This window comes from Echeneis naucrates, chromosome 4 (genome assembly GCF_900963305.1).
Source record: "Echeneis naucrates chromosome 4, fEcheNa1.1, whole genome shotgun sequence".
Taxonomy (NCBI): Eukaryota; Metazoa; Chordata; class Actinopteri; order Carangiformes; family Echeneidae; genus Echeneis; species Echeneis naucrates.
Window position 1 is genome coordinate 19394415 of NC_042514.1, and position 13216 is coordinate 19407630.

Sequence of the window (13216 nt, forward strand, 5' to 3'; positions counted from 1 at the left end):
TGTTCCAACATGACTGGGTGTCAGTGAGTCCAGGGGGCTCCCAATTTGCACAGGGGTGCGAGGGCCCATTCATCACTGCTGGCAGCGTTAATTTGAAATATAATTGTCTTTAATATCCTGTATCACATGGAGGAAATACAGCCTAAATAACACACATACAATAAAATACACAAAAAACCTTTTGGAAGAAAGTGCTGCCAGAGCAAGTGTATGTCACGCTCACAAGATTTACACAAACACGCAGCTTATGGCCATAGAATGACACTCCAAGGGGGAGCCGGGAGTGTTTTACTCAGTCAATACAGCTTACAGTGGATGCCATGCAGAGAACCTGCATGATGGCAGAGTTAATACAAGTTTATGGAAAATTTCACCCTAGTTTACAGCATAATGCCTCACAGCGATCATGTCATGGGATTTATGGTGTGGTTTGTGTGTCTGATTTATGAAGTGATGAGCTGTGGATATAGTGTAAGAGGAGAATACTTTTAAAGCTGTAAATGAGGTGCAGGCTTTGCACCAAGAAAAACAGTGTTTAAGTGGGTATGCTGTGACTCAAGGGCGCCATTATAATACGCAAACAATTTATGATATGAACAGAAATTCTTAATCTAGCTAATACATACTTTTTATACATATCATAGATCAGAAAGATTTTGTGATCTTCGTGATACCATCACGATTCAAGCACAGACAAATGGGATTATGAAGAATTATATATTCAGTCTCGCCATTGGCAAAAGTAAGATGTTGCTTTTGTTTTTCCAAACTCTTCCCTAGTGTATTTATTTTTCAATCAGTACTCTTTACACGATGAGACACCAGAAGTGGCAACACATGAGGCCAAATATAGTCAGTAAAAGTCTCTTTGTCCTGAATTTGCTTTCCAAAAAACATCTTGCCTTGTGGAATTCACTGGAGCTCCATCAACATGATTAATGCCAAGCAGAAGGGAAGAAGGAGAAACGCAGACAAAGAAGAGAGACGTAGTTGAAAGGCTCTTTGTGAATCAAAAGGACAGGACCTGTGTAACTCTAACTCCAAAGGTGCCGAGGCAACTAACTTTATTCAATTGTTGTCACTTGTAAGGTTCAAATATTCGTTGACTAGCTGCACCAGCAACACCAAACTTTGTTAGTAGGCCCGTTTTATTCTTTACAGAATGACAGGTCCCCTCACTCTACACTTGTGCGTAGAGAAACACACACACAACAGCCATTTATCTGCCAAATTCATGTCATCCTAATCCCAACGAGCTGTCATGAAGGCTCCAGCATCCTCCCCTTATAAAAGCCAGAGCCTCAGCTACCACTTCCTTTCCCCTTTTCCCTGCTTAGCTCTGGCTCACCTCTGAGAAAATGATTGACGTCACTCTGAGGCTTCAGGGATTAGTGTTCTAGACATGGTGATGAGAGAAAAGAAGAAAGAAGTACAGAAATTAGTTACTACAAATTACGATTATTCTTACAAAATGATCATAGCACAGTTTGTGTCTAGTCAAGTCAAATTCTCCAAATAGCTTTTTTTTTTTCATAGTACTGACAGACTTTTAGTGTCTTATGATCAACACGGTCTTGATTACGATTTAGATTAGAAATAGCTTGCTTTTGGCAGCATGGGTGCAGCATGCCAGTTGACATAAAGGCATAAAAAGCCCAAAAAATACTACTTTAAAAATAGTCTGCTGTCTTTGTTTGCAGCTGTTGTGCAGTTTAACTGTGCTCTGTTATTCATTCACTCATACACATCCTGTTTAGTATATTTCGGAGTTCCTATGATATGCTTTTTAAGGTGTGGTAACATGGGTGGAGATTATTTGTGATATGAAGCAAACATGCTTGTCTGCAGTTTTTAAAATAAAAACATGTTAGGGTGGCTGTACCCATTGTCACAGCTATTTTTTTTTTGAGTTGCTGACATATAAATGAAAGTATTATGTTCCATTTTTAGTCTATTTTGAATTGCTGTCAGGGGAATGAAAAGATAAGAACTTAAATGAGGTTTAAGGGTTTTTTGGAATAAAGAGAAAGCTTAAAAAAAATTATTATATACTGGACACGAGAAATCAGTATAGTGTGCAATATTGTGCCTCAGGGGTAGAAAATACTCTGTCTCTATTTAGGTAAGTGTCGTTTTTTATGATTTATAGTTCCTGGCAGCTGCCAACAACATTTGTCCTCATTCTGCAGAGCCACCTCCAGCTGTCACCATTGACGGTAACGTTACCGTCACTCCTGGCTCCAATGCTGTCCTCACCTGCCACGTGGTTAGCACAGTTAACTTCAACCTCACCTGGCTGAGAGGAGGTCACGATGCCCGCCTGGACCCACAGGTGCATGTCCTGGCCAACCTTTCTCTACAGGTGTCCGCTGTGACTCCAGATCATTCAGGCTGGTACGAGTGTATCGCTATAAACGAAGGAGGGGTGACTGCAGAGAAAATCTACCTGACCGTGGAAGGTGAGGAGTGGTAATATGTGCAAATTTCACAGTTCTAAAGCAGATGCAACGAGGCCAAAGTGGAGTTCTTGCATGAGACATTTCATTTTGTCACTGATGTATGAATGTGTCTGACACTTTGCCTTAAGTATGTGTGCCTGCTTCTATGTGATTTACACCAGGGGAACAAGACCCCATTTAAACACATCCTCTTTCCCAACTACGAGACTTTCTGCCAAGTGCAGCCACCCTTCATCCCTCCCCTGCTCCCCATAATTCACAGCTAATGCTTTATGAGATGTGTGAAAATTATTTATGTCTGACTCGCAGGCAACACTAAAGTAGAAATTTCCATGTCCAGACAGCTCTTAGAGTCTTCTGCCTAACACTTCACTGACACAGAATCAGGAACACTTTCTCGTCCAGATGTAAAAGAGTACTGCTGATGATCGAGAAACCACCGCAGAGAGTGGGCCAATGCCTGGCTAGAAAATGCTGATGTATTACAGCCACTGGAAATTAAATATTAGCAGATGATGTCAGATCTTAACTCACTGAGGGATAGAGAATTTAGAGACAACAAGCAACACGATTAAATGACTTACCAAATCAACAGTGTGTATTTATTCTGTTACACAGCCTTCACTCGCAGAAGAAGGCCATTACCAGATATTAAAAAACAAAACAAAACAACTTTAGTGTTTTTAAATGAAAAACTAATTGCTAATGTCTGGGCCTTAATATTTAATTTATTTTTGATTTGGACTGAAATTTTGGCTCAGTAAGGCAAACCACAGTGACATACATTGTAAGGCAGCAGGTTTAATACCAGTGCTGCAGACAGGTTTGGAGGGGAACTCTGTCATTTGACTCATCTTACTGAGTGATATGTTGTACAGTTCACCCTAAAACATTCCCCCTGGTTTAAAAGGATTTTCTTCCTTTTTTCACTCCTATAAATCCCTTTTTTCACCATCCTGTTGCAACTTTTTGTGTTATTCTTTTTTTTTTGTGTGTGTAAATTACTTCTCTCAGCCTTTTCTGTTCTTTTTTTTTTACCATCTCTTTTTCCTGAACAGCTGTTAGCGAGCCCTGGGGGGTTTCCTAATTACCCCCTGGTCAGCTTCATCCTAGTCATTAGTTTCACTTTGAAGTGATTTAAGTCTTCTAGCATCTTACAAACCAAACCTCAGTGCAGAATACAGTGAAACTGAGAGCACCATTATAACTAAAAATAAAAACCTGGCCTTCTGTCCCTTGCTCATTTTAAATGTCAGTATGTCATAGAGTTCAGGAGCTGTCATGACACTGTATTTATGTAGATTTCATCTGACACCACAGCATTAATAAGAAGACAGTCAAGGTAGGTGAGTGAACAAGGGAAAAAGGAATGATGGAGCAGTTGATCAGGGAAGTGCTGAAGGCAAACTTCCTCCTTAGATGTTTAGGCTACTGCTGAGTCAGGGTAGAAAAGAATCCTCTTCCTTCTGAGGAACTTTCTTTTTCCAGAACTCTGACGGGTCCTTGCCCTCCTCACGACACAGTGAGCCTTGCAAGAGTGAGAGGCAAGATAGGGGATGCTTATAAATTTATTAGCAACATCTGGTAAATGTGCTGTTTTAAAACCTTGCCTCAATGATGATATCAGGGGAAATGTCAACACAGTGCATTCCCTTACAGCAAGCTTTTTTGTTAGCGTGCATTGACTTTAATAAAAAAATCACTTTGTCATCTTATATGGGCCCAAATTACAGTTCTGCTCTTTTGGAGATGTTCTGTCTCTTCGTCAAGACACTAATTCTCACATTTTATCTACTTGTCGAAAATCTCACAGACTCTGCAGATGATTTTAGTTGTGGGAATAGAGTAGAGACAACACGCCCTTAAAGTGATGCGTTACACATCATGAATCAATTTGAAAATCTCCCACATTCCACAGCTCCTCAGGGTCTCTGTTCAATAGTCCTCTCAATTTTACCAACAATGAGGAAATGAGGGTGAAATATCTGCTGTGAAACATTATTAGTTGGAGCAGCCCTCACTTTTCCTGACAGTAAAACTTTATGCTCAGTTACATCTTGTGGCAGAGTTCAAATTCCTTCATGGTATAGAGTTCCTGACTTGCACGTGAAGGTCCCAAACATCAGTATCGCATTGGGTGCTCTTGCACATAATAATGAACTGGTGGTAGGAGCACCTCCTGATCCTCCTCAGATCCCCGAAAGAGCAAACTAACTTCTCAGCTCACAATTGGTTTCTCTTTCCCACATTCACTTCTTGAAACGATCTTAGGATGCACGATTGAATTAGACCAACATGATCATTCCAGTATCTTCAGTGAACTCAGCGACTAAATTAGATGGGAACTGATTGTCATTTCATCACCTTTTCCTCTAGAGGCGCCCAGGGTGTCAGTACAACCTCAGAATCAAACCTTTACAACAGGAGGGGAAGTAAAGATTCGGTGCTCAGCCAGTGGTTACCCCCCACCGCGTCTGGTTTGGACCCACAATGATGTCTTCATCATGGCTTCCAGCAGGTAGAATCATCTATTTTCACATGGAGACTTTTGATAGGTGTTCAAAATGTGGGGATTTAAGAATTTTATGAAAGAAAAGCATTCAATCTGTTAGTACTGCAATCTGAAATCATGGTATTGTGTTTTGTGAGATTACAGTAGTAAATCAGTTGTGGATCCTTCATGTTCAGACACAGGATGACTCCTGATGGCACATTGGTTCTAAGAAAAGTGGAGAAGAAGGATGGAGGGGTGTACGGCTGTTTGGCCAGCAATCAGGCCGGGACAGATACAATGGCCTCCACCCTCACTTACGTTGGTGAGTGAAACAACGTTGCTTCAATAATAAAGTTTATAAATTGAACTCGAAAATAATAATGCAGGCTTACAAACAGAAACATTGATTGTACACGCACACACAACTTTATCACATCTTACGTTAAAATTAGACTGCATTTTACACACCAATATTACTATATTTAGATTTTTGATATTGAGAGGATCTCTGTATTCTGCGACAACTCTCCCTTCCTAGAATCTCCTGTGGTGACAGTGGCATTAAATGAGATACTTATTGGCATTGGAGAAACCACAGTGATGGCCTGTTCAGCATCTGGGATTCCTCAGCCTGAGATCTGGTGGTACAAAGGTAACACAAACATCCACAACGCAACGTATCATCCAGTCTGAGACAATAAAAGCTCAAGAGACCTAAATTGTATAGGACAATTGAGCAATTGTTAGTTTTACCCCCTGTTTGCTCTTCTAGCCCATATTTAAGACTTTTTAAGAACTCTCCTGACCACACTCCGTTGTTGTATCATCTAGGTGATGTCCAGCTTTATTCATCATCCCGCTTGGATATAGACACAATGGGAGGGACGCTCGCTATCAAAGAGACCCAAAGGGCTGATGCTGGAGATTACAGCTGCTTGGCTGTCAATACTGCCGGCACATCGTCAGGAAAGATCTCTCTGGATGTAGGAGGTGAGAGTGGCAACTTGTTCATTCAACTTTGTAAAAGCACATCTCAATCAAGTTAGGTCAAATAGGTCTGTTTCTTTTCTTGACAGTAAAATTAGGTGTAAATGTTATAAAGAACCCAGATGAAAACTAAGCTTTGAGTGTTTTCAGCAGCTTTTAAGCATTTGGGAAGAATGTCCTCAATGATCTCATGCATGGCTGTAAAACCCAGGTTTGGGCTAAATGTTGTGAGATATGAGATGGTTGTCTAAAATTATACAAAGGCTGCTTTGATGTTGTTAATGATCAATTCCTTTGCCAGACTAAGGGAATAACACAGTTGGGTCTATAATAAAACAAGGTCACAAACACACACAAGGAGTCAGTATCCATATATGGTTAACCAGCACGACTTGCACATTCATGTAATTATAAAATATCACAGAACAATGGATAGACAGGACCTATGAATCTGGTCTGAATGCTGTTTGCTTATCTATGCAAATACAATATTTCTGTTATGGAATCTGTGCGCAATTATGCTTGGCCTCTTTATTCTTGGCCTCCCTAGCTGCACCCCAATTCATCCAGGAGCCATCTGATGTTTCGGCGGACATAGGCTCCAGTGTGAGCCTGCTGTGCAGTGCTCAAGGTTACCCTGAACCAGTGGTCACTTGGCGAAGGCAGGATGGACTTGAACTTTTGAACAGGTCCCGCACACATGGCACCATTTCTCAGAGCAGGGGAGGCCTGCATATCACCAGTGAGTTTATTCATTTGATATGGGCACATACATTTAATAAGTAAATGCTCTTTGTTTGTAACCTACTGTGACCCTCTTACGGTCAGATCTGTGGGTGGAGGATGAGGCGCTGTACATCTGTGAGGCCCAAAACAACCTCGGCAAGATTCGTTCGCAAGCCAGCATCACAGTTACAGGGCTGGGTAAGAGTGCCATTCGATGAGAAATTACTTGTTTCTGATTGGATGTTGTATCTTCATTTTAAAATGTAAACTAGTATTCACAGTGTTATTATCCAGAAGGAAATCAGGCAGTGTTATGAGTTATAATTGAGTGATTATTCATCAAGAAAATGGTTTATATTGTGTAAATTTAAGGAATAAGGCAAGTATAGCTAGACTGGAAAAAATACCATGAGAGCTCTGTCTCCGAGAAAAAACTCGACTTCCCCATGGCCCAAAAAAGGAAGATAATGATTCCAAGATTTTTGGGTATGTCTTATTAATATCAATGAACCTATTCCCTTTACATGTCCAGAATATCCTTTAAAACAACATAAAGTGTGTATCATCCTGCATGTCTGTGTGTGTTCTGTATTTAAATGAGTGGGATTTCTTTACCACATAACACATATAGCACACATTTCACTGGGTGTGCTGGAGTACACGTTCCTTGCTAACCACTGTTTTTGTTTCGATGTTTCTCTACTATGGAAACACACCAAGCACTTACATGTGGACCTGAGGTTAAGAAACATGGCCCACCCAGATGATATATGGCTGTCCCACTGCCCCATTTTCCTGCTGACAGTCTTCTCCCAGAGGACATAGGCAGTGTATTTGAGCGTGCACTGTCGTTTCAGAACCGTAACGGAATGCGAGAAATGCAGTTGGTGTAAAAATGCCATGTTTGTGTGTGTTCTTAGGCCTTTCGGTTTGACCAACACCCTCCTGTCTATCACAGGCGTTATGGATGACATCCCCAACTTCTCTGTAAAGACCTAGTACGCAAGAGTGAATCTGTGTGCCATTTTGCAGTTTCACAGATCTCAGCTTTGCCAAATAGTCTCAGAAGACTTTTACTGCTCAGTGTTGATAAGAATCTATGCAGGCATTTCTGGAACATGCTGCTCTCATCCTCATGGTCTTCTTTTTTCGACCTCTCTTTTTGTGGTAATTGCAGTCTTGCCTGTGATTGCAATGAGTCCAGCTGTGCTCAGCGTGATTGAGGACCAGCAGTTGACTCTGCCCTGTATGCTACTGGCTGGAAATCCACTGCCTGAGAGGCAGTGGCTGCACAACTATGGCCTGGTGAGGACGCAGAGAGGACATTTTCAGACGTCTTGCATGCTTTCATTTTCAACAAGATAATAACCGCAGTTTAAGACGAACTGATCGAATTACTATTTGCCAGGTAACATCAGACCAGTACTTGACAGTGAGGAAGGATGGCAGTCTACATATTGAGAGAGTCCAGCTGGAAGATGCGGGTGACTACACCTGCTTGGCTGAGAACGCTGTTGGGGCAACCAACCATACAACCACTGTCAACGTTTATGGTAGCATGCACATACAAAGCCGCCAGTACACAAGAACACAAACGCACAAGAATCTGAAAAAGCACAGTTTCTTAGTCTCAAATGTGCAAATGTGCAGTAAATGATGGTCTTTTGGCATCCAAGCCAAGCTAATAGATTGCATTAGGAATCCATCTCTTTTACAATATACAGTAACACATGAAATAGAAACCACTTGTCTACAAATTGACGTGCAATGGAATTAATTTCTCATCATACAGCACTGATGCACCACACAAGACAAGCCCATCTTCACAGCAGACATTTTCATACCGTATACGGAAAAGCTGTAGTGTAATTAATGATGCTGAAAATGCTCTCATTGTGCTTAGGGGAGCCAGTTGCAGTGTCCTCATATGCGCATGCAGGTTTATGCCATCGAAGCTGCCAGGCATTGTTCATATTATTATCTACACCTGTCTTTTTCCTATTACGCTGCCTCTGAACATCCTCTGCGGAAACCTCATATTGTAAATGTTCCATGAGATTTGTAATACCCCACTCCTCCTTTTCTCATTGCGCTCCTTAAATGTCTCCAGTATGATGTAGAAGGCTCTTGACCCAATGAATAGGATTATTTCAAAAGTTTCAGGAAAGCCAGGAGCAGCTGAAAGTAATGGCTGAATTTAGAGCACAGTGAGAGGGAAAAATGTGTTCTCCATTTATACTGAAGTCCATCCTGTAAGAACATACCAGTTTAAATAAGAAGAGGCTGTTGCATTTATAAAAAAGGCACAGGCTGTTTCAGTTCATGAAAATAGGTCAGTCTAAAGAGCCGAAAATGACAAACAGAAGACCACCAAGTAGTAATTGCTGGTATAGACTGGTATATTTTTGAGTTTGTTGTTAGTTAAATCCCTTTTTTTCATGTACACGAAGGTGCGTCATGCCTCCAAGCTATTTTTTTGTGCGGATTTTCAAGGTTGTAGCAAAACAAAAACAGGACGGATAGTAAAGGATAGACTTTCTGTAGATGTTTCTGAGACGCAACGAAAAAGTGGTAGTGATGCATACAGAGAAAAACACACAATGAAACTACTGGATTTTATGAATAGTGGATGTGCTGCATGCATACGCAACAAACATATTGCCCCGTCTGTTTCTTTCCTGTGTTTGTAGTGATTCCTACCATTCGGCATGGCCCCCAAGTATTCAGCACGATTGAAGGAACACCCATATCGCTGCCTTGTCATGCCAGTGGAGTGCCTAGTCCAGACATCACCTGGGCCAAGGTTTGTACTGATGTTATACATCCATGGATAAAAGCCAGTGAAATTGTCAGCTGACAAGTGAAACAAGGATGTGGGTGCACCCAACTCCTATCCATGCAGAAAAACACGTCTGAGCGCTTACATCTGGTTTGGAAACGTGTTGCAGTGCAGGGTGTTTTCCACCTGATGAGTTCAACCATTCAACTCCGTCAAGATATTAGCAAACGATTAGAAACAACTTCTTTGGTGCAAATGTGGGCCACAGGAAGAGCAACATGGGAGTTTAGTTTAGTGTGTTCATGTGCACTCAAAGCTGGGTGTTTGGCCGTGTGAGCTGTTGCTTGCTCTTTTCCATCTCTTGCACTAGCTTCTCTGAGTTGTAAAAGCATTGCTGTTAAAGTGAACAGCGCTACAGGGACATATGAAACCAGACCCTGCTAAGTTCTGCACCAGCTGTTAAAACGACATTTCCACTGACTCCTTTGCTGTTCCCCGTAACTAGATCAAGTGAAATTAGTGATGCATAAAAGGATACTCCAGATATGACACACTCCCAGCTCATTGACATCCCATTTGCTTCAGGTTCCGTGTTTATTTGACTATCATCTTTTTAATGGCAGGGATGAGAATCAGATCATAATTTGAGCTCACTCAGTGGGTCAAACCACACATCCGCTCTAGTTTAAACTCTATTGTCACAATGTCAAATGTTAATGAAGTGGAGTTAGTGAAATGACCTCTGCACCCTTCTTTTTCCCTGCTGTGGTTTGTTTTGTAGGGTGGAGAGCTGCTGTACTTGGGTGGTCCTGCCTTCTCCCTGGATCCTGATGGCAGCCTTCACATAGCTTCGCCTTCTGGAAATGAGACTGGAGAGTTCATCTGCACAGCAACAAATGCTGCCGGCTACGCTTCCAGGAAGGTCCAAGTCACTGTCTACGGTAAGCATAAAAGCAAGCTAAAGGTTAGATCAAGTCTGCCCAAATGTTAGCTGAAGTAGGAATTGTATGCCAACAAGTGTTTCTAACACTGATATGCTTGGGTGTCTGCTGGATTTTACTGGGAAGACAGTAATTTTTTTATTTGCACAATGGTTTCAGTGTTATTGCCATGCACAGATACAGTGTTCTTGAAGATTCTTATGGCATGACCATCTAAAATCACTCACTCACTCACTCACTCACAGTCATGCTTACTTCAACTGGCATTTGACTAGATAAGTATAGATATGAACTAATTAATGCACACACTAGAAATTTTGGGTACCCATGTGCCAGAGATAAATGGAAAATTATGTTTTCTGTAGCCTACTTATTTATCGCTCTTACCAAGGTAACAGATTTGGTCTGCCCCACCTCCTTCACTGTAACAACCATCTTCTGTTATGATTTTGTAGGTCTGTCTTTTAAACTCAGATATATATAGTTAAAAGGGTTGAGAGACAATAAAATGAGTGGGAGAAATGAAGTCCTTTTGACAAACAAGAATACATGATGCAGAAAAAACACTCACTGAATGGATTCAAACTAAATGTGAATAGGTTTTACACTCTATTCTCATTCTCATGATCTCTTTTTTTTCTGTCTTACCCTGTAATTGTCTGAAATTGTTGGTTTTTGTCATTTCTTTCTCCTTGTGTATGTCCATGTATGTCTGTTCAGTACGTCCAAGGTCCAGTGTTGGTAGTGGTGAAGAATCAGCAGAGCCAATGAGAATGTCAGTGGTTGAGGGTGAGGATGCCATTTTGCCATGTGAGGTCCACAGTGTCCCACCTCCAACCATCAGTTGGGCAAAAGAGAGGCAGCTCATCTCCCCTTTCTCTCCCAGGTGAAATACAAATTGCACCACGCACAATGCTTTTGTTCGCTCCAAGAACTCCCTGCACCTTCAGATATTCTTCACCAGGTATTGTACACATACCTTAAACCAACTAGAGCCGGAGCCCAAACTGCTACATGCTCATACTAGTATTCTACCAATGAAGTGACAATAATGTTTGTATTTGAAAGGCATTAAGAGAAGCGTACATTAAGTGTTCATAGCCTCAGGGTATAATTTGTGGTTTTTATAAGTAATGCCTGCATGCCTGCCACAGAAGCGCTCTCTCCCTCTCGTATAGGGAGAGAGAGAGAGGCTGAAACGGTATTGTCTGAACACAGCGGTATGCTTCGGTTTCATTTGTATGTTTTGGACAAGATGTTGCACTTATGCTACATACATCAATTTGATTTATTGTCGGGTTTTGTATTCCTCCTAGACACACTCTGCTTCCTTCTGGTTCTATGAAGATCTTGGATACCAAAGTCTCCGACAGTGGACTATATGTGTGTGTTGCCTCTAACATTGCTGGCAACCTTACAAAATCCATTGAGCTGAGTGTTTTGGGTAAGTTCAACTGATCACCACTTACAAAGATGCAATCATTTCATATCAATGTGATCATTGGCCAATGAAAAGTGTGGCTTTTTCTTTTAACTTGAATATAGCAGGTCCTGTTTGTCAGGTGACCTGGTCATTAACTATATAAAAAGTAAATATCAAGGTGTTGTCAAAGTCACTGGAAGAATTGATGAATGAGGGATGGGATGATTAACCAATTAGTATCGACGCCACGACCTGTGGCTACACAATGTGAGTACGTTGTTGGAGCAGCTGTTCATAAATGCAATTTGGAAATGAAATGGAGATGCTTTGGTTTTTATGTCTTCCATTAATTATCATAAATAATACCCATAATTTGATATTTTGAAGTTATCCCTCCTTTGTTACGTCATGTCAGATTAGGGAGTGAACAATGACTGGATGTGCAGTACAGGTTAGGGCAGTGTCACAACAAACTGGCAGAAGTAGAGCAAATATTCCTACTTTTTTTTTTTTTTTAAGTTGTTATGAAAGACTTTCACTTCACTGTGAAAGGTTCATTTGTTTTTCGTTGTTCAGATCATAGAAGATGTATTTTTCCTTCTTCCTTCTGCATTTCTGAAAGAGTGTAAACTGCATAAGGAAAATAAGAGACTCAGGGAATCGTGTTGCATCATTCCTTTGCTTCGTCACATCACATCGAATCACATGGTGTTGGATGTAATTGTGTTAAGTGGACGCCATGGCCATTAGGGTTGAATCGCACTGGTAGTTGCTGCTTATGTATCATTGTCTTATTGGATCTCTAGCCAAAATAAGTACAACCTGAAGATAGTTCATTTCTGGATAACGGAGCACACAATAGAGAAATGAATCTTTCATGCTTTAGATCCTTTCTGTTGGATGGAATGCCGGTAAATCTGAGCTAAATCGTTCCGTGTCATCTGTCCTGCAGTGCCCCCAAGTATACAGGCTGGCCCAAGGGTGATAAAGGTCCAGGTGGGTCACCCTGTGGAGCTGCCATGTGTGGTGAGAGGCGTTCCAGAGCCAACTTTAGCCTGGACTAAGGATGGAAACAGCTATCCAGTCTCCCTTGATGGCAGTTTAGCTCTGGGAAACGTTGGACTGCACGATGAAGGAACCTACACCTGCACAGCCACCAACGCTGCAGGCACAGATGAAGCTCGGGTTCAGGTTCTAGTCCAAGGTTGGTTTCAGTTAATGTGTGATCTTGGTGATATAGATTATACAAACAGTTTGAGTTTTACATGATCCTAATGTTTAACGTAAATAAAGCCAAAGGAAAATAATAAAGATGCATGCACATGCTCGGGCATGACATACGGGTCAGCATGTGCATCCTGGCACAACACCAGGCAAGTTCTTCTATTAAGACACGTGCTAATTTGT

At 41.3% G+C, this 13216-nt stretch overlaps 1 protein-coding gene across 1 annotated transcript in view; it reads left to right on the forward strand.

Moving 5' to 3' along the window:
* hmcn1 (hemicentin 1) overlaps positions 1-13216 on the forward strand; it is a 73670-nt gene that overhangs the window by 23330 nt on the left and 37124 nt on the right. The window contains exons 11-24 of the mRNA XM_029499766.1: positions 2190-2459; positions 4836-4977; positions 5148-5275; positions 5492-5605; positions 5785-5943; positions 6491-6682; positions 6769-6864; positions 7844-7971; positions 8075-8219; positions 9357-9469; positions 10227-10386; positions 11107-11272; positions 11703-11830; positions 12762-13013. Of these exons, the coding sequence (XP_029355626.1) occupies positions 2190-2459; positions 4836-4977; positions 5148-5275; positions 5492-5605; positions 5785-5943; positions 6491-6682; positions 6769-6864; positions 7844-7971; positions 8075-8219; positions 9357-9469; positions 10227-10386; positions 11107-11272; positions 11703-11830; positions 12762-13013 (2193 nt within the window). The remainder of the gene's footprint in view (positions 1-2189; positions 2460-4835; positions 4978-5147; positions 5276-5491; positions 5606-5784; positions 5944-6490; positions 6683-6768; positions 6865-7843; positions 7972-8074; positions 8220-9356; positions 9470-10226; positions 10387-11106; positions 11273-11702; positions 11831-12761; positions 13014-13216) is intronic.